General features: G+C 39.1%; 1 protein-coding gene across 1 annotated transcript; it reads left to right on the top strand.

Annotated features, from left to right (window-relative positions):
• Window positions 1-171: 171 nt before the first annotated feature.
• Window positions 172-11,115, top strand: LOC128134083 (flocculation protein FLO11-like). Its single transcript, XM_052771495.1, has 2 exons — window positions 172-681; window positions 10,702-11,115. The coding sequence occupies exons 1-2, from the start codon at window positions 172-174 to the stop codon at window positions 11,113-11,115; spliced, it is 924 nt and encodes a 307-aa protein (XP_052627455.1).
• Window positions 11,116-25,161: the final 14,046 nt, after the last annotated feature.

Genomic DNA, 25,161 nt, shown 5'->3' with positions numbered 1-25,161 from the left:
GAGATTTCATACGCCCGGTTCTAGACACTTGTCACTAAATGGGTGATGGACAAGTACCACATCCCCATTGTTGTTGGTGCTCCAATGTCTTCGATTGGTACCTTCCATACCACGAAGATCATTGTTTCCGATGCCTCTAAATTTTCGTTCAACGGTTCAATTCCGGAAACAATGTATGGTGATGTTCCTGCCGACAGCCGGATTATTAGAACGTACAAGGAGTTCCGACGCTCTGGTCCGAGAGAGCTTACTCCAGAGATGCTAAAGTCAATTCACGATGCTGACAAGCCTGCCCCAAGAGGAAAGAAGGCTGACAAGGGCAAAGAAAAACAAGTTGCAAAGGGAGTCAAAGGCCCATCTCCCAAGAAAAGGAAAACGACCAAGACTGTTCAATCCCCACCGCAGAAGAGGAGAAAAACCCAACTGAGGCGTAAGATGGTCATCGCTTCATCCTCAAGTGAATCTGAGGAAGAGAGTTCTGCTTCTAAAGGCTCTCCTCGTGGTAACACTCCACCACGATCTCCTATCCCTGAAGTTCACTTCTCTACTTCTCCTATCTCCTCTCCTCCAGTTACAATTCCTGTTTCTATTCCCCCCATTACTTCCACCACTGCAATACCATCCACCTCCATCCCAGTACCACCTCCCATATTTACCGAAGAAATCACCACCACTACAGAAGTAAGAACCAACGTATCTGATACGGGGGTTCATACTGACACACCCAAATCCACCTCAGCACCCGAACCCACACTAACAACCGAACATACCACCCAACCCGAACCTACTACTACTACCGAGCCTCCAGCTTCACCACCACCATCTTCTCCTTCTCATTCATCAGAGGGTGAAGAACCACTCCTTGGCGGGGAGGACATGACCTTCGATTTGGTCTATTACAGTCCGTTTCAAGTTCAGAGTGACGATGATGACGATGCTCCTGTCACAAAGAGGCATGTCAAGGAGCTACACGATAAAATCGATTCGCTCATCGCCTCATCTTCTACATCTCAGTCCTCCATCTCTGAAGCTGCCATTCAGAAAATTGTTGATGCTTTTTCCAAAGCTCATCAAGTTTCCCTTGATTCCGCCACTGCAGCCATTAATGCCTTAACCAAAGCTTGTGAGGCAGCGACCGAAAAAGTCGATAAACTATTCACTGATGCTTCTTCCTTGTTGCAATCTTTACAGGAAAGTGCTGAAGCCACCAAGACAAAGCTGGAACCCATTATCAACCAGCTGGCTACATCAGTCGCATCAGAGCTGAAGTCGTTTGCTTCACTTCGTCAAACGCTTTCTGACGACAACTCAGCTTTCAGAACAACCATTGAGGAGCGCCTCTCCAAGCTTCAAGAAGACTTAGCTGCTGAGAACTCCCTCATGGATGCTCTTGCAAGGAAGACTACCGCTCTGAAGGTCAAGAGTATTCAACTCTCCAACTCTCAACAGGAGATTGAGTCTCTTCGATCTGAAAGAGAGGTGGTTAAATCATGTGTTTCGGATGTCCACTCAGCTATCCCAAACATCCTTGAAGCACATGACCCGATCCTCAATTATTCTGTGAGGCGTGACCTTGCAGAGAAGCTTGCTCCCGCCCTCTCTCTACTGAGCAAAATTGAAGGGCTCCTTGATTTCGTGTCCATTCCGAAACAAGGGGGAGAAAAAGAGAATGTGTCTCAACCGCCTCCTACTTCAACAGCAACACACACAACCGAACCTCCTCCAGTAGGCCAAGCCTCAGGTTCCGGTGTAAAAGACAAAGGAAAGAAAATTGCTAAGGAGAGCGGCGAAGATGATAAGGAGACAATTGTCGACCTTCTGAAGCGACAAGGTCGAGATAAAGAGGCTGACATTAGTGCTCGTGTGGCTAGAGAGGCTGAAGAAGCCGAAAGGAGACAGAAAGAAGCCCACAACCTTCTCGAGAGCAGGAAAACTCTTTTTCCTCCTTGGACTCTTGAGAAACTGATTAAAGAAGCCATCGAAACACCCACTATCTTGTGGCTAGAACCCGTGATCTCTTTAGATCGTTCTAACACTGTCGACTCTCAGTTCAGTATGCCACTGACCCGAAAGGCGTTTATTTTTCATGCCTTTGCCAACATTGCTGAGTTCCCTCATCCTCATCCAAAGGTTGATCGGGACTTAGTCGAATTTTATCTGAGGGCAGCTCAACCACAATACCAAACTTGGAGTGCTCAGAAAATCGTCAATGTTCGGGTCCTAAAGCCGTACAAAGAAGGCAACTGCACCAACGTTCGGTTTAAGATACTATGGGGATCTGCCAAGACCGAACATGCCATCTCACTTGCAGATCTTCCCAACCTTAATCCCCATGACTGGATTATCTTGCACAACATCCTTCTTACAAACGAAGCAGAATATGGTCCGATCATCGACCACTTTAAGAGGATGCTTGTATGCTATGTCATGGAAGTTGCACTGATGGATCAGGAGATAGTGAGCGTATTCAAGAAAATGCCTACCATATCTCCTGTTGGCTCTGTTGGATAAGGTGTCTAAGTCCATAACTTATTTGGTACATACTTGACCCGACCCGGCATGGTCCATTTGGGTTGCACTTCACCCAAACGATTTATGGATAATTTTATGAGAATTATATACTTACGATTTATTAATATATTTTAAGTTATAATATATTAATATGAAGTCATGTTATTTAATTAGTTTTAGTCTTAAATTAATTATGAATTAATTTAGAGATTAAAAAGAAGACTGATTAAATTATGAGCTATTATATTTTATATAGTGTGGGATAATACTCATTTGTTAATGGGCTAAGCTAATATGGAAGTCCATGGATGGTCCATGGAGCTTTTAACCCATGGATCCTTGGAAAGGAAAAGACATGGGTTATTAGGGTTTCACCCTAACCATGCACACTATATAAAGAAGCATATGATGCAAGAAATGTGACACTAGTAGTGTGAGACTTAGTGGTGGCCGATTCCATAAGAAAGTATACTACTCTCTCAAAGTTTTCCAAGTGTTTGTGGTGATTTGTGATTCCATTTGAGGCATTCACACTATTGGTGCTTGGCTCTCAAACTTCAAACAATCAACCATCATCAAAAGGTATGTATTTCTACTAGTACTTTTATGATTCATAATCCTTATACTATGCTAGTTAGGAAGAAACCTCGGAAATTATTTTTTTCATGTATTTTAGAAGAAAACATAGATCCAAGGTTTATTAGGGTTGCATGCACACTTAGGAAGTGTTAGATTGCTCAAAACCCAACAGTGGTATCAAAGCCTAGGCTTGTTTTCTTGAATACTTGATGCAAATTGCTGAAAAATGTCAAAAAACTGCATTCTGCACAGCAGACTCGCCGAGTCCTTTCATGGTACTCGCCGAGTCCATGTGTAGATTTAACCAACTCGCCGAGTCAGTTCATGCACTCGACGAGTTGGCAGGCCTGAGTGCAGATTTTCGAGTTTTGGTGCTGGAATTGGTCTAGAATCATTACCTTAAACTGTTTTGGACTCATAAAACCTATTTTCGATGTGGTAATGATGATGGTGGACCAATTTCAAAGTTATAATCAAAATTTCACGTTTATATGTGTTCATATGATACTTGAAATTGTTGATGTGGATGTTCATGTTCATATGAGTTTTGTTAGATCATAGGAATTATTTGCAAATTGTTTGTTAGTTAATTCTTGATTTTAATGTGTTTTAATGGAATTCATAATTTTTCCTCAAGTTATGGAATTCCAAAAGTTTTTTCTTTTAAATGTTTTTTCTTAAGAAGTCATAAGTTACACTTTTGAAGAGTTTTTCTAATAAATGCTTTTATGGACTTCGTAACTTGTCCTCAAGTTATGGATTTCCAAGAGACTCTTCACTAAAAGTTTTAAACACTTAATTAAAACTCATAAGTTATGAATATCCAAAAGTTTATGAATTGTTCAAAACTTTCCCTCAAGTTTTGGAATTTGTAAAGTCTCACACAAACTTTAATTCCACATCCTAGAGTTTTAAAAGTTAAAATTCAACACTTATACTATTTATAACATTAATGGTTAATTATTATATATATGTATAAGAACAAGTCGTTTTATCGTTAGTAGGCCTCATTCACGAAGCTGATCTATAAGGTGGGCATAAGGTTGTTGCCTATAAAATGGCAACTTAATGGGTGTCCACTCTCACCCACCGCTTGCTTGACTGGTGGAGGGTCGTTAGCCGAACGGGTAGGACAATGATTTTAAATTCTCATTAAAAGTATAATGATTATTATAAAGTAACTAAATGTTTTATTTAATTCCCAATATTAGTTACTTTAGGAAAAATGTGAATTTGGTGCTAGCCCATGGAATTCACACTTTGTACCTTACCAAGTCGTTGATGGAGCATGTGTGGTTAACCGGCACACTAACTTGGACTAGTAAGGATCATGAAGGGTGACTTAATGTTTGTCATAGATCAATGGAGCATGTGTGGTTAACCGGCACATTGATTAGGTGATAATATTAAGGGTACCAAGTGAATTGGTATGGTTATTCACACCTTGTTTTGTGATCCTCGGCATCCCAGTCACAAAATTTGAGAGGGCACACTCGAGATTGAAACATGCCATTGAAAAGGTCAATGAATCTCAAAAGATCTAGGAATTTCATATCCAATTAAAACCTAATAAATTATTTCATTTTTCATGGTGGAAATTCGTGAATCATCATTTGCCTACCTTCAAATATTTTATAGCTTGGATTACGGCATCCCTCTTCCAAATTATAAAATATTGTGTTGGGTCCTAGCCTTGATATTTCATATTGGGTGTTATATTAAGGACTTTGAATCAACTAACTTGATTTTCTCCAATTATAGATGTCTGGTTCAGACAACTATGATCTTCCCAAATCTCTTGAAGATGGTGTCCCTCAACATCATGCTTCACTTCCTCCACCTCCTCCAATTATTCTCCCTCACCCACAAGTTCATGAAAATTTTAAAGTCACTCAATCCCTATTGGCAAGCATAGTCTATGTGTGCTCACATCTTGGAGATAAAGTCACATATTGACAAGCCGAGAGAGTTGGGTGTCAAAGTCTCGTGAAAGTTGGATGTTCAATCACTTTCTTAGTAACATAATGAGTCTCTTTGGGACTACTATGAGGCAGACTATGACATGACCCTTAATGATGTTATCTTTTTTGCTTGGTGTTGTGGAATCAGCAATGATTCGGTACACCAGTAAAGCAAATTTGATTAAATGAACAACTTCCCAAGTCTACATGGACACTGACAATGGTAGCATTGGATATCTAGAAAAGGATTTCTCTTCCTAATGGAAAGGGATCGGCTATAGTCAACTCGGTTGACCAAATAGTAAAGAGAAAGGCAAATTCTGAGATAGTCTCATGTGCCATTACCAAAGGGTCCATGTGTTTTGTTGCCAAAGGAAGGGGCATTGGTTGTGAAGCTGCCCTATTCACCTGAAAGGTCATAAGGTTGATCAAGTCAAGAGGTTTGACTCTACTTCAGGTAAAGTCCACTATCTAACACTATTAAGTTCCTATTTGGAGATTCTTATCACATAATGTGAATGGGTCACATGCTGATGTTTTTAAGAATCAAAGAAAAGATAGGAAGCTTAAAGTAAGGATATGTTGATTCTAATTGCAAAGGTGGGTTTCGATCGCATGGTTCGGTAATCAGAATTTTGAGCTGTTGCTTAAGAGTTATAATATATTCCTTATGAATAGATAACAACAAGGTTTTCATGTGGATTGTAAGGATAAGTTTTTCCGCAAAGTTTTAAAATAAAAGAAAAAAAGGGTTTTAATTTTATTTATTTTAAAAATATCCTTACAATGGCATCTGTGGAAAATAGTTGCTTATATGTTTCCAGTAATAGCAATATTGGAAAGTGGATTTGATTCTTTCATTTGTGGTAGTGTCTGAATTTACCAAATGAAGAAAGTTTTTCATCACCCAAGTTTCAATTGGACAGAAATTTGGAATCATACAAGTTGTATTGTATGATGAATGAGAATTTTCATCATTGAAAATTAAGACTAATTCTTTGATCACATGTATATGTGAGTCAGTTGATGGACTAAGGAATTAGGTACACTGGGTGTGCGCTGGTCAAGGTCCACCACAAAGATTGATTTGTCATGATTTACTAAAGATTAGTAAATATGATTATACTTATGAGGTTAAGTATAATTCTGTAACATTGGAAAGGTTACAATGTATGACAAAACAAATGAGAAGAATCAAATTAGGTAGAAAGATAAAAGTTTCTCAAATCTGAAAGGATAGGAGAGTACTTTAGTATTGTATTTCATGATCATCTTAATGATTATGAAACCATATCAAAAATTCATACTCTAAGGACGTCTTAGTGCATTGTTATGGCTAAGAAGAGAGGTCATGAATTGTTGGATTGGTTAAAATCAAGAAGATGAGTCATACTTCGTTCCAAAACAATTCTTAGAGTCATACTCCAAGATTGTAACTTTGAGTGACATAAAGGAAGATTTATTAACACTAGTCAAATGTAAGAGTAAAATGTTTTCTACTCTTGTACATTTGAGATTGGTAAGTTGTGATGTCTTGGATGAGACAAAGACCAACTAAGACCAATTGTGTGAAGTGTTAGTCTTGATAAGAATCTGCATTGTCCCTTGAGTATTTGTTTTGTCAAGGAATGGTTCTTGACTGGGGAAACTTATATGTCAAGGGGACAGTGGGATGAAAGAGTTTCAAGATTTAATCAAGAGTAAACCTATAATTTATCACTAGCACACGACTTAAGGTTTGCAACCTACCGTGTTGACATAATTCTTATTTTTGTACCTACTTCAAATAAGTTGAATTTGCATGTGAGTTATCAGAGTTCAACTTGGAAGCATTGGTGGGCCTTGTGCTACCAAGGTGACAAGAAACTAAAATTGAACAAATTTAATCCATGTAAGGCTGAATTTATCACTAATCTTATCTTGTGATTATGGTTTTGACAAATTCACATGGATAGAAACTCTGTAACAACCCGAAGTTGTTCATCGCCGAAAACCCATTCTACCCGTATAACTCGCCGTATATCGAAACGTTCCGAAGTCGTTTTTGGGTTTAGTTAGTTAAATTTATATGTTTAATTGATACTAATGAGTGTCCAAATCCTTTAGAAACTCATGAATCTAGCCCAAAAATGTTTATTTCAAAAAGTTAGAAACGTCCCCGCCGGTTGACGGAAACTTAATCGGGTGCGACCTAAAGCCCCGTTTAACGTCGGTATCGGGTAGAATTCCACTGTGTCCTGAACTTAGGACCTATTTAAACATATTCAAGCTATCATTTGAAGCTTTTTCTTTCTCTCACTACTCTCTCTCTAACCTCTCTCCTAAAACTCGAGATTAAGGGTCCAAATCATCAATTTTAGGCTCCAAATCGTTGAGGTACCTTCCCTAACTTATTATGTAACCTTCCTAGCCTTCAAATTCGAGTTCAAATCATCGAAAAGGACCACATTCATGAGTTTACGGCCAAGGAACAATCCTAGGCCGTGAACTCATATAAAATGGGTTTTGGAGCACAAAAACCCTTCCTAAACACAATTGGACCTTAGATATGGCTAGATGGCTTTATGAAATGGACTAATCACATTTTAGACATGAATTTAGAAGGATTTGAAGGAGTTTACGGCCAAGCCTCATGCTTGGGCTGTAAACTCATACAATTGAGGTTTTCATGGCTTTAAACCCTTCCAAATCACTTATAAGACTTAGATATGAATTTTAGGATAATGGTTTTAGCATTTGGACACCTTAAACACATTATTTGAGGGATTTATATGAGTTTACAGCCAAGGCTTGTGCTTGGGCCGTAAACTCCTTGAAAAATGGTGTTAGAATGCCACCTAAACACCCCTAAAGCCTTTAGGTGAATTTTAGAAGTCCTTTCAAACAAGTTCTTGGCTTTAAAACATCTTGAATCACCCCATAGAAGAGTTTACGGCCATGAGGGGGGTCTCATGGGCCGTAAACTCCAAAAACACCCCATAAGATTCATAAAATTTCATGTAAAACCTTGGAATAATTTGTACAATCACATGTGATTTGCTTGGAATCCAAAAACACAATTTTTCATGGGTTTATAGGAGTTTACGGCCATGAGCCTCATGCTAGGCCGTAAACTCCCTTAAATGGTCTATTTGATGTTTAAAAATCATTCCAAGTCCTTAATCCAAATTCTAAAATTATTCCTTAAATGTTTCAAGCCATTTTGTGCCATAAATCACCCCACCATGAGTTTACGGCTGTAAACTCATGGGGAGAGGGTCATTATGGCCGTAAACTCCCTAGGGAGTGTTCTTTTGGAGTCCCAATTCAATATCCTAGCTTAATGTGTCCCCAAATGCCACCCAGGTCCCTCCAAACACTTGTATCGGGGTGTTTTCGCGACTAGAAGTAATTGTCCCTATCAAATAATCAATCTAAGTCCTAATTAGATACAAATATGTATCTTTACATTATACTTATGAACTTCGTGCATTTGCAAGCCCCGGACCAACACTTAGCATCCAAATCGTCACATTTCTCGTCCAGTGAGTTCATACCCCTACGCCTTTTCTGTGTTTTTCAATGTTTTCAGGGGGGGAATACAAGCAAACCATAACTGTTTTCAAATCATAACATTAATATGTTTCAAATAATATCTGGCAAATTTATAAACACTTTTACTCCTTATGTATTATGCTGAGCATAAGGAATGATTTATCAATTACAACTAAATGGATTTTAGTTAAGAAAATAACCAAACTAATCAAATTATTATGGGAATAATTTGGGGTTCTATATTTCTCTTTATATCATGTACTGATATCTATATAAAGTTATTAGATAAACTATGTCTGATTCAGTTTATCTCCGTATCATTTAAATGTATTGCCAGATAGTTTCTTTGTATGTATCTATTTTCACTATATCATGTTTCATAATCGTTGCATAATTGATATCGTATGAGAATCTTGTGAATAGTTTAGTACTAGTTTATGAGTATTCACTACCCTTTATGGATGATCAGTAAACCCTCCCGGGAAGTGTAACCAGAGTCTCCTGGAGGGAAAGCAAGGAATTTGTGAATAGATCTATTCGGGACTGACAATCCCACACCTTAACTGCTAGCTACAGTTAGGCGGGCATGCCTGGGGTGACAAATTCTGGATATCGTCCGATGTCTGACTAACGTCAAGGAGGTCTCGTTGTCGTATCAGCATGGTTACCCGACTCACAATACGTATTAATATAAATTTATTCACAGCTGGAATTTTGTTTTGAATCTATATCTTGTTCGGGATGATAATCCCATGGTTTTGTATCTATATCTTGTTCGGGATGGAAATCCCATGGTTTTGAATCTATATCTTGTACGAGATGGTAATCCCATGACTTTATCCAATTATCTTATATCTCGTTCGGGGTAGTGACCCCATGGTTTTATCGAACAATCTTATAACTAATTCGGGATGATAGTCCCAAGGTTTTCAAACTACTTTCTATCTACAATTCGTGCATATTAAAGTATTTCATATCAAATTCGGGATAGTAATCCCATGATTTTCAATATATAGTTTTGTGTATTAAACTATACTCTGTGTTATTAAATCGGTCTTGTAATTAGGAAAATATAGGATTTTCCTGGGGTAACGTATATCGCGTAATTGAAGTGTAATGAAAGATAACCAAACAAATTTTACATAAGAAAATATGGGATTTTATTGGATAACAAACCTTTTCGGAAAACTAGAGGAAACCGATACATTTTCATAAAACAAAACCGCTTATGAACTCACCAGCTTTATGCTGATTTTCAAACCGCTTGTATTCTCAGGTCCACGTTAGACAGGTACCCGGCGATATCTTTTGGTGAAGACGGAGTGCTCAGAAGACTCGTCTCAACTTTTGATTATATGATATATGTATAATTCTTGTACAATTTACTTTTGAACCAAATGTAAACTTTCATATATATGTAATGTAATGGTTGTTTATTGTGATTACTATGTGCATTGGATTTGATATTCAACGTGGAGTCAACCCTGGAAACATTTCCGCCTTTGGTTTTCGGGGTGTGGCAAATTGGTATTTGAGCCCTTGTTTATAGTGAACAGAGTATACCAAAACTTACATGGTATAAAACTATAAACATTAAGGGGCCTAAGTGCTCTGAACTAAAAGTATCCTACAGAATATAAGTATTTTCAAAAGTATTTAAGTATGCCGAGCCGTCGAGATCCGTAACTACAAATAGAACAAACCATAGGTAAATGGGTGTTGTACGCTGCAGTTAAACCTGGGCAGTTATGTAGTCGTGTCTAGGGTCAATATGGCCTGGCCAACTATATTCATTCGAGACACGGCCAACATGTGCTTGGGAGTGACTGTGGTATGCGGCATACCTAAAACTTACCCAATATCCCAAACAACAAATCGTCGCTGCAGCGAACCATGAAATACTATGGGAGTATTTCTCGAGCCGATCCTTTGTAGAAATCCTCGTATACGCGTTATTCCTCGATCATTCCTTTAGCGATAACTTATCTGCCCTGATAATTCATTCCTGCTTTATCACTTAATAGAATTATATGTTTGTCTTAAAGAGATATCCCTTGTTTCATATCTCTTGATTTAATGTAGGGGACTTACCATCCTCTTTTCCAAATCACTTTAGATCAAAATGTCTTCAAAGAAAGAATCCAATTCAAGTAACAACATCCCTCCGTCGCTACCCTCATCTCGCTTCGACCCTGTGATGTTCCAGCTGGCTGTTTCCGCTGCAGTGATGGCTGCAATGACGATCTTGAACCCTAACAAGTCCATTGGTCCAGGATATAACCCCTACCCCCAAAACCATGAAAATGTTCAGGCGCATCAAAATGAAAACGATAAGAGTAAAAAGCGAAAAGGTCAGAGTTCCCAAGGACCCTCCAAGAGGCACGGAACTGTGGCAGTTCAAGCTGTCACTACTCCTGTCGTTATGTCTACAGTTCAAGCTGCTGCTACTCCTGTTGCTGTGCCTATAGCTCAAGCACCTACCATGTCACAACTAGAAATTTTGTGTCAAGTAATCTCTACACCCAAGTAAAATGTAGAATCAAAAACTTAAAGAGCATGTATGATGCTTACTCTATGACATCAAATTTTCAAACAAATACCCCATACAAGTACTACAAATAGTCAACAATCAATTGGAAACCCTAGAAGTTCTTGTTAGGTCCATTTTGGACTAGGACTTCCTTATTGGACTCATTGGACCAATAAGCCTCCAATTTGACTATCATGGGATTAGAACCTTTAAATGGGCTCTAAGTGGACCCACATCCATTTATTTCAACATTTTGGGCCATATTGAGCCTAGAATGAAATGAATTAAAAATTATGAACCATGATTAACCTAAACTAGCCCAACAAAGTGTAAAAATCATATTATATTTTTTTGGGCCAGAAATCATCCAACTTAACTCCTATGTGGGCTTAGGGGCAATAAAGCCCAAAAATCTTTTCTTCCTTCCCAAATCTCGGCCCAAGGCAAGCCCATGAGAAAGGAGTTGACTTAATACATGCCACCTCACTTACATCCCACATATCTCCATGCATGGACCAACATGCATCAAGGAATGTCAACTCAACCCTTTCTCTCCTCTTTCTTCTTGCTCTCGGCCAAACACAACACACACACACTCACAAAAATCTATTCCACTCTCTCTAAATCTTGAAGAACATCTCCTCCCCCCTTCTTCAAAAATTTCAAGAATCAAGAGCTTCTCAAGGAGGCTTTTCCCACAAAATCATCATCTAAGGTAAGTTGATGACTAATCCATGATCTAGCTACTTCATTCCATCAAAAATCTCTTCTAAATCTATTCCAACTTGTGATCATGCACCTTAGAAGTCACCAAACTCGAGATCTACCAAGGAAAGGTGCTAGGGCCAAAAATCACTTCATTTTTCTTCCATCTTCTCTCCAAAACCGAAACCACACCCAAGGTGAGCTTCATACCCCTTTATTTTTGGTTTTTATAAGTTTTGTGGGGTGAGAATACAAGAAAATGTGTAGATCTATGATTATGTGTATGCTTTGTATGATTTTCTATGTTTATTTTCATATTATTATGTGTTAATGGTGTTGAAACTAGTCAGAATGACCTTAAAATCGAGATTTGCAATATGAAGTATGAAACAAGTGCTAAACATATCATTACACATAAGTAATTACTAGAAAAATAACCAAGTTGGGTTAGATGAACTCCTTGGGCTAAAAATCACATTTTTGGACTCAAAATGTAAAAATATGAAATTAAAGGGACCAAAATGTCAAAATACAAATTCTGGGGGTTAATATGTGTCAAAACAGTTTCATAAAGGAATTTTCCAGAAATTGACACCTTAGAATGATTAAAATGTAAATTTTTAAACTTAATGGACTAAAAGTGAACTTTTCGGCCCAATAAGGCCCAATATGCGAGATTTGCAAAGTTAAGGGGCTGAAAATGTATTTTCCATAAAACAGGGGACTACTAGTGTCCCAAGTCCATTTCAAAGGTTAAAAATGCTTTTCATATTTAAAAGAGACCAAAAATGCAAAAATTCTCTATTTTGGGCCAAAAGTGTAAAATTTACGAAAAGAGGGTTCCAGCCGAAAAAGTTTCATTTTGAGGAACTAAAACTGTTTTTCAAAAAGCTTTGAGCTGAAAAATACTTTTTCTACAAGTTTGATACTAAAGTGTCAAGAAAAATGGTCTAAGGACTAAAATAAAAAGTATTATATATAAAGGGTCCAAAAGTGTAAATTCATCCAAAAGGAAGGGGCTGGAAAATGTAAAATACTAATGTCTTAAATAATGAACCCGACACGATGAAATACTAGTACCACGACTATCGGCGAAATTCAATACACCTTCAACACCAAAATCGTTATCAAACGAATTGATTCGGTCTCGAATCAATAACAATCCGAAACTACTAACACGACGATATTTCAATACACACATGGAAATCTCGGGAATTCAATACACACGCGAGAATACACCAGACGTCAAGACACCGTCTTTGGGCCCAAAAGTTTCAAATCATGTTAGTTGGGCCTAGCTAGCCCAATAGCATGATCTTTAGGCCCGAAGGAATTTTGCTTACATGTAGTCGGGTCTAATACGACTTAATTCCGTGTAAAAGGACTTTCAATGGCAAACATGCTGCTGGTCCCCAAGGGTCCTTCGGTACTACTAGCGAAGTCGAGAATTCACCAATGCGAGTAGGGCTAAGGGCCCTTCGCATTCACGATAGCCTTGAACAACGTAGGGAAATACTTGGGCTTCGCACCCTCTTTTTCCCCTCAGTTGTGGGGCTACATGAGTCCGGGGGGTTGGGTTAAGTGAATAAGTGCAAGCGACGCCTAAGGGATCATTTGTACGGTTGTCAACTGGTCATTTTCATTAATGTACGTTACAACAATTCACAATCCACAATTAATCCAACGTCCCCGGAGCTCAACGAATACACCTGTCGTAACGAATACACCTGTCGTAATGAAATAACGAAACATAAAATTATTTAATGCAAAGTAATGGGAAAACGTCGGGTTTTCCTAGGATTTTCAATTAATACACCTACGAACTATATACTGAGTTTTACAAATTGTACGCTTACATCTATAGAAAACAAACAAGCATACTTACGGATCTTCACACCTTTTATACTATACTATTTTCAGAAAATATCGGATTTTCTGGTGGTTTTCAAAGTTATACAAATCATTTTCAAAAACATGCTTATGAACTCACCAAAATTTTTATGTTGACCGTTTTTCAAAATAACTTGTATTCTCAGGATACCGACGAGGCAGGATGAACGAAACGAACTAATGGATATTGTGTTATATTTTGTCTCATCATACTTGTACTATTTTGACATGTAATATTCAAATACAATACTCGATGTAAACAATGAATGTTGTAATATTACATGTGTGATGATGATGATGTTATGTTTCAATTATATTCATTGTAATGATATTTCAAGATGAAGTCACGCACAAGCCCCCGGACGTTTCCGCCATCTGGTTCGGGGGTGTGACAGATTGGTATCAGAGCTTTGTTTATAGTGAAGTAGCATATCTAGCCACACATTGATATGCAACTATAAACCAAAAGAGGGACTAACACAACTCTGAACAAAACAAGTAAAACACAACAATAAAACACCTTTGCTTGTATTAGGAAAAAGAACATAATACCGAACCAAACAAGATAATACTAGTATCTCGGTTAATCCAAGACTGTTCTTAGTTGTATCAAGGAGCGGATGTAGCCTGATCAACTACATTCCCTCCAAGGTACAACCATCACATGTCTTGAAGAAATCGTGATAGCTAGGGAATCTAAAAACATACCCCTTAATCTCCAAGAAGGGAACCTCAAGTAAATCTATGCAATAGTTGTAGAATTATAGGAGTAATTGCTATGCTATTTGATTCTAGTATTCATAGTCCTTCGTGCAATACGCTGTAGACAAGTATCATTAGCCAGGAAACCCTATCTCCCTAGTCAAGGAATAGTAGGGTGGCTCGACCCAAAGGAAGAACCACAGGAGGAACACGAAGTAGAACTCGTAGGTGAACCCGCTGAGTCAATAGTGGACCTCGAAGAGGAAGAGCCCAAGGGCAATGATGATGATGACTCGGATGCAGAATCTGATGTCATCAATCATCCATGAAAAGCCAGAGTACCGACTTATCGTGTGGGCCCCGATGGCCCCATGCCCCCTTGGACTTACGAAATTTGGAGATAGAGTCACCAGCAGGGGATACGATCACACTAGGGTAGGAACCGAGGTCTCTCCGACCATTAGCCATAGAGGACCAGCTGACCAGGCCCTCCCAATCATGGTCCGACGCACCCAAGGTATTGATAACCAAGCTCAGGACACCCCAAATCGAACAGAACAAATGTGGTTTGCTATTGAGAGGGATGAGAGGCAAACACAGGAAGTGAATGGAGACTCTCGAGCGAGACAGTTAGTTTGGGGGGTACGCCTACGAGATACCGAGCAACAAGTAGCTCGTCTCCGAGGTGCATCCACTTCACCAGCACCACCACCAGACACTTCCCGCCACGATTAGGATCCGCCTTTACTATCCGACATGACTCTCTTTCGTGTACTAAGATGGTAATTACCCCTGAAACAATTATGTGTTATATTTATTTCATATTGCTACAAAGACTCAATTATATGCACAAGCGAACCCTCGAGACCACTAGATACTTAAGGATCTCGAAACCAAAACAACCCATATATTCTAAGGATAGACGTAACAATCATGCCAAATCTGTGATTACCTACTACCGCAAATACATCATATGGATGTAGATGGAGGCAGTAAGAAGTATACAACAAGATGCAAAATTTATAGAGTACAACCAGAAATGACGATCATTACTTACAATCTGGATTATCAACGTGCATCAGGAAAATGCCATCCCGCAAGAATAACAAGCGCACCCGCAAGACACCACTCCTGCAGATGGACTCTGCTACATTTCAAGCTGCTGTAATGGCAGCAGTAACCGTTGCTATGACACAAATCAATGCAAACAACCCTAATGGAGACGGGAATAGCATTTACGACTCCAGCCAAAGGAACAAACATGGAAACCAACAAGTGACAACCTGTCAAGGAACTCCAAACCCCAAGCTCAAGAGCAGGAAGCTGAGGTCTGGAAGTAAGAAAAAGGGGCGACACACTCAAGGGTTCTCAAGGGAGCAACATGTTGTTGCTGTTCATGCGACCATGACCCCTATTACACCAGCAACTAGGAGACCATATGCTGGAAACCTTCCAAAATGCAACCAGTGAAAATTCCATCATAATGGAGCTTGTAGGGAGATGCATTGTAACAAATGCAACCGAAAGAATCACATCTCCAAATTCTGTAGAACTTATCCATGCCAGAATCGCCAGCCAAATGAAAACGACAACAATCGCAACAACCGTAACAACAACACCAATGATGAGACCAGTCACACCTGCTATAGGTGTGGAGGAACTGGTCACCTCAGGCGCAATTGCCCCAGGGATAACAATCAAGGAGCAGAAGGATCAGAAATCGTCCTGACCTTGGGTCAAGGCGAATCAATCCAAGACCCAACGGTTGTTACTGGTATGTTCCCACTTGACAACTCTTTCGCTTACCTCTTATTTAATGGTAAATCCGAGCGAAGTTTCGATTAGTAACATATTCAAACACTTACTAAAACCACATCCCCAAAGCTAAGCTAAGCCTTTTCAATGGACATGGCCAATGGGGAAAACCGATTTAACCTAGGATACTTATGTGGAGTACACCTTAACACTAAACAACCATTCATTACAAATAGATTTCATGCCAGTAAATATTAGGAGTTTTAATGTGATAATCGTCATGGTTGGGTTAAGCCCCCACCTTGCTGATACTATGTGTCGCGAGAAGGCCGTTTGCCTTCACCTTCCTAATCACAAAAACTCTAATAATCCATGGTGATAAACTTGGCGCCAATCCTTTTCCTATCTCGTGCATCAAGGCAAAGAAGTGCCTGCACCAGAAGAACTAAGTTTTCCTCACTCATGCTGTGGACAAGACCAAAGAAGAGGTAGGCATACAAGGTATTCCAGTAACATGTGATTTTTCCAAATGTGTTCCCCAAGGAACTTTCGGGAATATCCCAGAGAGACAGGTCGAATTTCGAATCAACCTCGTACAGGGAACCACATCAATCGCCAATTAACCCTATAGGTTAGCTTCCGCTGAAATTCAGAAGTTATCCAGACAATCAAGAAAATTTCCGAGCGAAGGATTCATCATACCAAGCTTCTCACCTTGGAGAGCTTCGGTCTTGTTCTTCAAGAAGACGGATCCTTCGGAAGGTACATCGATTTTAGGAAATTGAATAAGCTCCCTATAGAAAATCGATACCCACTTCCTTGGACTGGCGATCTATTTGGCCAGCTCCAAGGTGCTAGTTACTTCTCAAAAATAGATCTAAGAACCGGTTATCATCAACTTCAATTCCGAGAAGACGACATTCCAAAAACTGCCTTCCGAACTCGTCACGACCATTTGAAATTCATTGTGATACCCTTCGGTCTAACGAATGTTCACACACTATTCATGGACCTTACAAACCAAGTTTTCTCAACCACACCTGGTCAGCCTTTTCATTATTTTCATCAATAACATACTCGTCTGCCCACGAAGCGAGAACGAAACACTGTCAACACCTACTACCAGCCTTGAAAGCATCAAATCCAGAGAATATCGTGAAGAAAGCACTGCATGGATGGATAGAACTCTCGGAGTTGAAAGACAAAGCTTATAGGTACGCAAGTTGAATTGGGCGTTATCTGGGTGATCGTCGATAGGTTAACCCAAACTGCCTATTTCCTGCTAATACTAAAATCAAACAAGACAGAAAGATCTACATGGATCTATATCAAAGAGATCGTGAGACTCCATGAAATATCAGTACCTGTTATCTTGGATCGAGATAACAGGATTACTTCAAGACTTGGACAGTCATTCTAGAAGGCTATGGGAACATAGCTAAATATGAGCATTGTTTTCTACTCTCAAACCAATAGTCAAGACGAACCATTCAACCACTCTAATTCATGCGACAATTCTGGGTGTTTGAGTTCAACAAGTCGGGGGATACCCGCTTGCCCTTGGTTGAATTCTCACGCAATGACAGTTATCACACGAGCATCAAGATTGCTCGTTTCAAAACCCTTTATAGTCAAAAATTCCTATTACTCGCCAGTGCTCTCATGAGACCAGAAACCATTTGCGAAACAACAGAGAAGATAATCCAAATCAAAGCCTGACTTCAAGCATCGCGAGACCGACAGAAGAGCTACTCCGACAAGCGACGTAAGCCAATAGGATGTCAAGTCGGGGATCGCGTGTTATTAAAAGAATCTCCTTGGAAAGGAATGATTCTCTTTAGAAAACGGGGAAAACTGAACCCACAATACATTGGACCTTTCGAGATCGTCGCCCGAATAGGTCCAGTGGCGTATAAGCTGCAGCAACCCGCAGAGCTAAACAATGTTCACCCCGTGTTCCATGTCTCTAATCTAAAGAAGTGTCTATCGGATGAAACACTCGTCATTCCCCTTGACGAAATCGAAATCAATGAGAATCTCCTGTTCGTGGAAGTACCGGTTGAAATCATGGACAGGGAGGTGAAGCGTACTAAGCAAAGTCGCATCCCGATCGTGAAGTTACGGTGGAACGCGAAGCGTGAGCCAGAATTCACATGGGAGCGCGAAGACCTAACAAAGCAGAAGTACCCTCACCTATTCTAGCATTCTCAAATCTAGCTTTCAAACAGAATTTCGGGACGAAATTCCCTCTAACGGGGGGATGATGTCACAACTAGAAATTTTGTGTCATGTAATCTCTACACCCAAGTAAAATGTAGAATCAAAAACTTAAAGAGCATGTATGATGCTTACTCTATGACATCAAATTTTCAAACAAATACCCCATACAAGTACTACAAATAGTCAACAATCAATTGGAAACCCTAGAAGTTCTTGTTAGGTCCATTTTGGACTAGGACTTCCTTATTGGACTCATTGGACCAATAAGCCACCAATTTGACTATCATGGGATTAGAACCTTTAAATGGGCTCTAATTGGACCCACATCCATTTATTTCAACATTTTGGGCCATATTGAGCCTAGAATGAAATGAATTAAAAATTATGAACCATGATTAACCTAAACTAGCCCAACAAAGTGTAAAAATCATATTATATTTTTTTTGGGCCAGAAATCATCCAACTTAACTCCTATGTGGGCTTAGGGGCAATAAAGCCCAAAAATCTTTTCTTCCTTCCCAAATCTCGGCCCAAGGCAAGCCCATGAGAAAGGAGTTGACTTAATACATGCCACCTCACTTACATCCTACATATCTCCATGCATGGACCAACATGCATCAAGGAATGTCAACTCAACCCTTTCTTTCCTCTTTCTTCTTGCTCTCGGCCAAACACAACACACACACACTCACAAAAATCTATTCCACTCTCTCTAAATCTTGAAGAACATCTCCTCCCCCCTTCTTCAAAAATTTCGAGAATCAAGAGCTTCTCAAGGAGGCTTTTCCCACAAAATCATCATCTAAGGTAAGTTGATGACTAATCCATGATCTAGCTACTTCATTCCATCAAAAATCTCTTCTAAATCTATTCCAACTTGTGATCATGCACCTTAGAAGTCACCAAACTCGAGATCTACCAAGGAAAGGTGCTAGGGCCAAAAATCACTTCATTTTTCTTCCATCTTCTCTCCAAAACCGAAACCACACCCAAGGTGAGCTTCATACCCCCTTATTTTTGGTTTTTATAAGTTTTTTGGGGGGAGAATACAAGCAAATGTGTAGATCTATGATTATGTGTATGCTTTGTATGATTTCTATGTTTATTTTCATATTATTATGTGTTAATGGTGTTGAAACTAGTCACAATGACCTTAAAATCGAGATTTGCAATATGAAGTATGAAACAAGTGCTAAACATATCATTACACATAAGTAATTACTAGAAAAATAACCAAGTTGGGTTAGATGAACTCCTTGGGCTAAAAATCACATTTTTGGACTCAAAATGTAAAAATATGAAATTAAAGGGACCAAAATGTCAAAATACAAATTCTGGGGGTTAATATGTGTCAAAACAGTTTCATAAAGGAATTTTCCAGAAATTGACACCTTAGAATGATTAAAATGTAAATTTTTAAACTTAATGGACTAAAAGTGAACTTTTCAGCCCAATAAGGCCCAATATGCGAGATTTGCAAAGTTAAGGGGCTGAAAATGTATTTTTCCATAAAACAGGGGACTACTAGTGTCCCAAGTCCATTTCAAAGGTTAAAAATGCTTTTCATATTTAAAAGAGACCAAAAATGCAAAAATTCTCTATTTTGGGCCAAAAGTGTAAAATTTGCGAAAAAGAGGGTTCCAGCCGAAAAAGTTTCATTTTGAGGAACTAAAACTGTTTTTCAAAAAGCTTTGAGCTGAAAAATGCTTTTTCTACAAGTTTGATACTAAAGTGTCAAGAAAAATGGTCTAAGGACTAAAATAAAAAGTATTATATATAAAGGGTCCAAAAGTGTAAATTCATCCAAAAGGAAGGGGCTGGAAAATGTAAAATACTAATGTCTTAAATAATGAACCCGACACGATGAAATACTAGTACCACGACTATCGGCGAAATTCAATACACCTTCAACACCAAAATCGTTATCAAACGAATTGATTCGGTCTCGAATCAATAACAATTTGAAACTACTAACACGACGATATTTCAATACACACATGGAAATCTCGGGAATTCAATACACACGCGAGAATACACCAGATGTCGATACACCGTCTTTGGGCCCAAAAGTTTCAAATCATGTTAGTTGGGCCTAGCTAGCCCAATAGCATGATCTTTAGGCCCGAAGAAAATTTGCTTACATGTAGTTGGGTCTAATACGACTTAATTCCGTGTAAAAGGACTTTCAATGGAAAACGTGCTGCTGGTCCCGAAGGGTCCTTCGGTACTGCTAGCGAAGTTGAGAATTCACCAATGCGAGTCGGGCTAAGGGCCCTTCGCATTCACGATAGCCTTGAACGACGTAGGGAAATACCGGGGCTTCGCACCCTCTTTTTCCCCTCGGTTGTGGGGCTACATGAGTCCGGGGGGTTAGGTTAAGTGAATAATTGCAAGCGACGTCTAAGGGATCATTTGTACAGTTGTCAACTGGTCATTTTCATTAATGTACGTTACAACAATTCACAATCCACAATTAATCCAATGTCCCCGGAGCTCAACGAATACACCTGTCGTAACGAATACACCTGTCGTAATGAAATAACGAAACATAAAATTATTTAATGCAAAGTACTGGGAAAACGTCGGGTTTTCCTAGGGTTTTCAATTAATACACCTACGAACTACATACTGAGTTTTACAAATTGTACGCTTACATCTATAGAAAACAAACAAGCATACTTACGGATCTTCACACCTTTTATACTATACTATTTTCAGAAAATATCGGATTTTCTGGTGGTTTTCAAAGTTATACAAATCATTTTCACAAACATGCTTATGAACTCACCAACATTTTTATGTTGACCGTTTTTCAAGATAACTTGTATTCTCAGGATACCGTCGAGGCAGGATGAACGAAACGAACTAATGGATATTGTGTTATATTTTGTCTCATCATACTCATACTATTTTGACATGTAATATTCAAATACAATAATCGATGTAAACAATGAATGTTGTAATATTACATGTGTGATGATGATGATGTTATGTTTCAATTATATTCATTGTAATGATATTTCAAGATGAAGTCACACACAAGCCCCCTGACGTTTCCGCCGTCTGGTTCGGGGGTGTGACATACCACTAGGTATGCGGGTAATCTCCCTTGGTGCAACAAGTGCAAATATCACCATTATACCCCTGGCCTGTGCTTTGATAGGATCTGCAAAAGATGTGGCAAAAAGGGCCACTCCGCTCAAAATTGCAAAACACCAGTTCATCTAATCAATCAAGGTTCTGGATCAAGTACCGGACATGCCTGCTATGGTTGTGGAGAAATCGGGCATTTCAAGAGAAATTGCCCAAAGGCAGCAACCACCAACAACATCAATAATGCCAAGATAGTTTTAGCTATGAAGCAAGAGAAAGCAGCCGCTAATCCCACCGCCGCAGGTATATTTCTTCTCGACAATTCATATGTTCGCATTCTTTTCGAATCTAGTGTCAAGAAAGTTTTATTAGTCATTCATTCAAATATCTTCGTAAATATAATCCTCATCTAATAATTGAAACATTTTCCATCAATATGGTTACCAGTGAGAATGAGTGCACTAGCGACTTATCCCCAAGCTACATCCTTACATTGAGTAATCATTCTTTCCTCATTGCTCTGATGTCAGTTTCGATAAAGAGCTTTGATGTTATCTTTGACATGTATCAGTTGAGTCCTGATCATATTAATACACTTCGTTATGAAAAAGTTATTCATCTCAACTTTTCCCTCTGACCGGACCCTCATGAGATATGGTGTCAAGCTTGGCCCAAATCTTCGCATCAGTTTCTGAATCAAAGCTCGAAAACTCCTGCAAAAAGGAGTGTTAGGTATTCCTAATCCATGCAATCAGCAAGAAACAAGAAGTTAAAGATCTATAGAGCGTCCCTGAAAACTGTAGTATTCCTGATATCTTCCCGAAGAGCTCCCAAGAATTTCTTCCGAACGCCTAGCTTAGTCCCATATCAGGTCTTCCGAGATCTTCGTAGAAACCGATTCTACAATCTTCAGGGTTCGGATGCCCTTAGAGCTTGGTAACATCTATCCGGTACATCACATCTCGAATCCTTAGAAGCGTCTGCCCAACGAAACCCTAATGATTCCTTTGAGGAAAACGAAGTCGTCCAGGGTTGCAACTTCCATGAGAAAGCCGATGGATATCGTAGATTGAGAGAGAGTCAATGTACAAAACGAAGACGCGTCCCGATAGTGAGGGATCGCTAAGACGCCTAATGTAAACCCGACTCCGCTTGAGAGCATGATCGTTCAAGGCAACAATCCATTCGTGTCCCATTTCAATTCATGTTCTATATCTTAATCTTTGAATTTCGGGACGAAATTCCCTCTAACGGGGGGATAATGTAACAACCCGAAGTTGTTCATCGCCGAAAAACCATTCTACCCGTAAAACTCGTCGTATATCGAAACGTTCCGAAGTTGTTTTTCGGTTTAGTTAGTTAAATTTATATGTTTAATTGATACTAATGAGTGTCCAAATCCTTTAGGAACTCATGAATCTAGCCCAAAAATGTTTATTTCAAAAAGTTAGAAATGTCCCCACCGGGTGACGGAAACTTAATCGGGTGTGACCTAAAGCCCCGTTTAACGTCGGTATCGGGTAGAATTCCACCGTGTCCCGAACTTAGGACCTATTTAAACATATTCAAGCTATCATTTGAAGCTTTTTCTTTCTCTCACTACTCTCTCTCTAACCTCTCTCCTAAAACTCGAGATTAAGGGTCCAAATCATCAATTTTAGGCTCCAAATCGTTGAGGTACCTTCCCTAACTTGTTATGTAACCTTCCTAGCCTTCAAATTCGAGTTCAAATCATAGAAAAGGACCACATTCATGAGTTTATGGCCAAGGAACAGTCCTAGGCCGTGAACTCATATAAAATGGGTTTTGGAGCACAAAAACCCTTCCTAAACACAATTGGACCTTAGATATGGCTAGATGGCTTTATGAAATGGACTTATAACATTTTAGACATGAATTTAGAAGGATTTGAAGGAGTTTACGGCCAAGCCTCATGCTTGGGCCGTAAACTCATACAATTGAGGTTTTCATGGCTTTAAACCCTTCCAAATCACTTATAAGACTTAGATATGAATTTTAGGATAATGGTTTTAGCATTTGGACAACTTAAACAAATTATTTGAGAGATTTATATGAGTTTACAGCCAAGGCTTGTGCTTGGGCCGTAAACTCCTTGAAAAATGGTGTTAGAATGCCACCTAAACACCCCTAAAGCCTTTAGGTGAATTTTAGAAGTCCTTTCAAACAAGTTCTTGGCTTTAAAACATCTTGAATCACCCCATAGGAGAGTTTACGGCCATGAGGGGGGTCTCATGGGCCGTAAACTCCAAAAACACCCCATAAGATTCATAAAATTTCATGTAAAACCTTGGAATAATTTGTACAATCACATGTGATTTGCTTGGAATCCAAAAACACAATTTTTCATGGGTTTATAGGAGTTTACGGCCATGAGCCTCATGCTAGGCCGTAAACTCCCTTAAATGGGTCTATTTGATGTTTAAAAATCATTGCAAGTCCTTAAACCAAATTCTAAAATTATTCCTTAAATGTTTCAAGCCATTTTGTGCCATAAATCACCCCACCATGAGCTTACGGTCGTAAACTCATGGGGAGAGGGTCATTATGGACGTAAACTCCCTAAGGAGTGTTCTTTTGGAGTCCCGATTCAATATCCTAGCTTAATGTGTCCCCAAATGCCACCCGGGTCCCTCCAAACACTTGTATCGGGGTGTTTTCGCGACTAGAAGTAATTGTCTCTATCAAATAATCAATTCAAGTCCTAATTAGATACAAATGTGTATCTTTACATTATACTTAGGAACTTCGTGCGTTTGCAAGCCCTGGACCAACACTTAGCATCCAAATCGTCACATTCCTCGTCCGGTGAGTTCATACCCCTACGCCTTTTCTATGTTTTTCAATGTTTTCAGGGGGGGAATACAAGCAAACCATAACTGTTTTCAAATCATCACAATAATATGTTTCAAATAATATCTGGCAAATTTATAAACACTTTTACTCCTTATGTATTATGCTGAGCATAAGGAATGATTTATCAATTACAATGTAACACCGTGAATTTCAAAATAATTTTTCACAATTTATAAAACATTTCTCATTAACTTTTCATAAAAACATTAAGTTTAAATCCAAGTTCACTTTATACAAAAACCCAAGATCATAAGCATATCAAAATCCCATGCGTGTGTACAGATCAAGCCGGCGCCTTCCCACGGTCATTGCTAGTACCTAAAACAACAACACTAACACTGTAAGCACAAAGCTTAGTGAGTTCCCCAAAATACCACAAACATATCACATATATTAGCCACTCGAGGCTATAACTCTGTGGGTCCGTGCACCCAAGCTCTGTGAACCCTCAAGTTCTAACTCTGGGAACCTTCTGATTCCAACTCTATAATCATGCACAGCATAAATCACACAGACATCATGCAGTACAACACATAGCATACACATAACATACATACTCTAACACATAACTCTGATTACCTACTCAAGGTAAAGTATAGTGAGAAGACTCACCTCGCGTATCTCGATGACTCACGAATCCTGAAATCCCTCGTGCTCGATTCTCCGACCTATAATCCTCCTATAACATCATATGTCTCTAATTAACACTTTTTATCACTAAGGTTGACTACCCCTAAGAAGTCAACATTGGTCAACTCTGTTCAACGGTCAACGGTCAACTTTGACCGAACTCGGCGAGTGCACTAA

Source organism: Lactuca sativa, chromosome 5, assembly GCF_002870075.4.
Source record: "Lactuca sativa cultivar Salinas chromosome 5, Lsat_Salinas_v11, whole genome shotgun sequence".
In the NCBI taxonomy this organism is placed as follows: Eukaryota; Viridiplantae; Streptophyta; class Magnoliopsida; order Asterales; family Asteraceae; genus Lactuca; species Lactuca sativa.
Note: the sequence above shows the minus strand (reverse complement) of the source record. Positions and strands in the feature narration are given on the sequence as shown.

Coding starts and splice junctions, on each gene's coding strand:
- LOC128134083 (XM_052771495.1), top strand. CDS start 172: ATGTATGGTGATGTTCCTGCCGACAGCCGGATTATTAGAACGTACAAG. Junction 682..10,701: donor AAATCACCACCACTACAGAA/GTAAGAACCAAC, acceptor AAATCACTTTAG/ATCAAAATGTCTTCAAAGAA.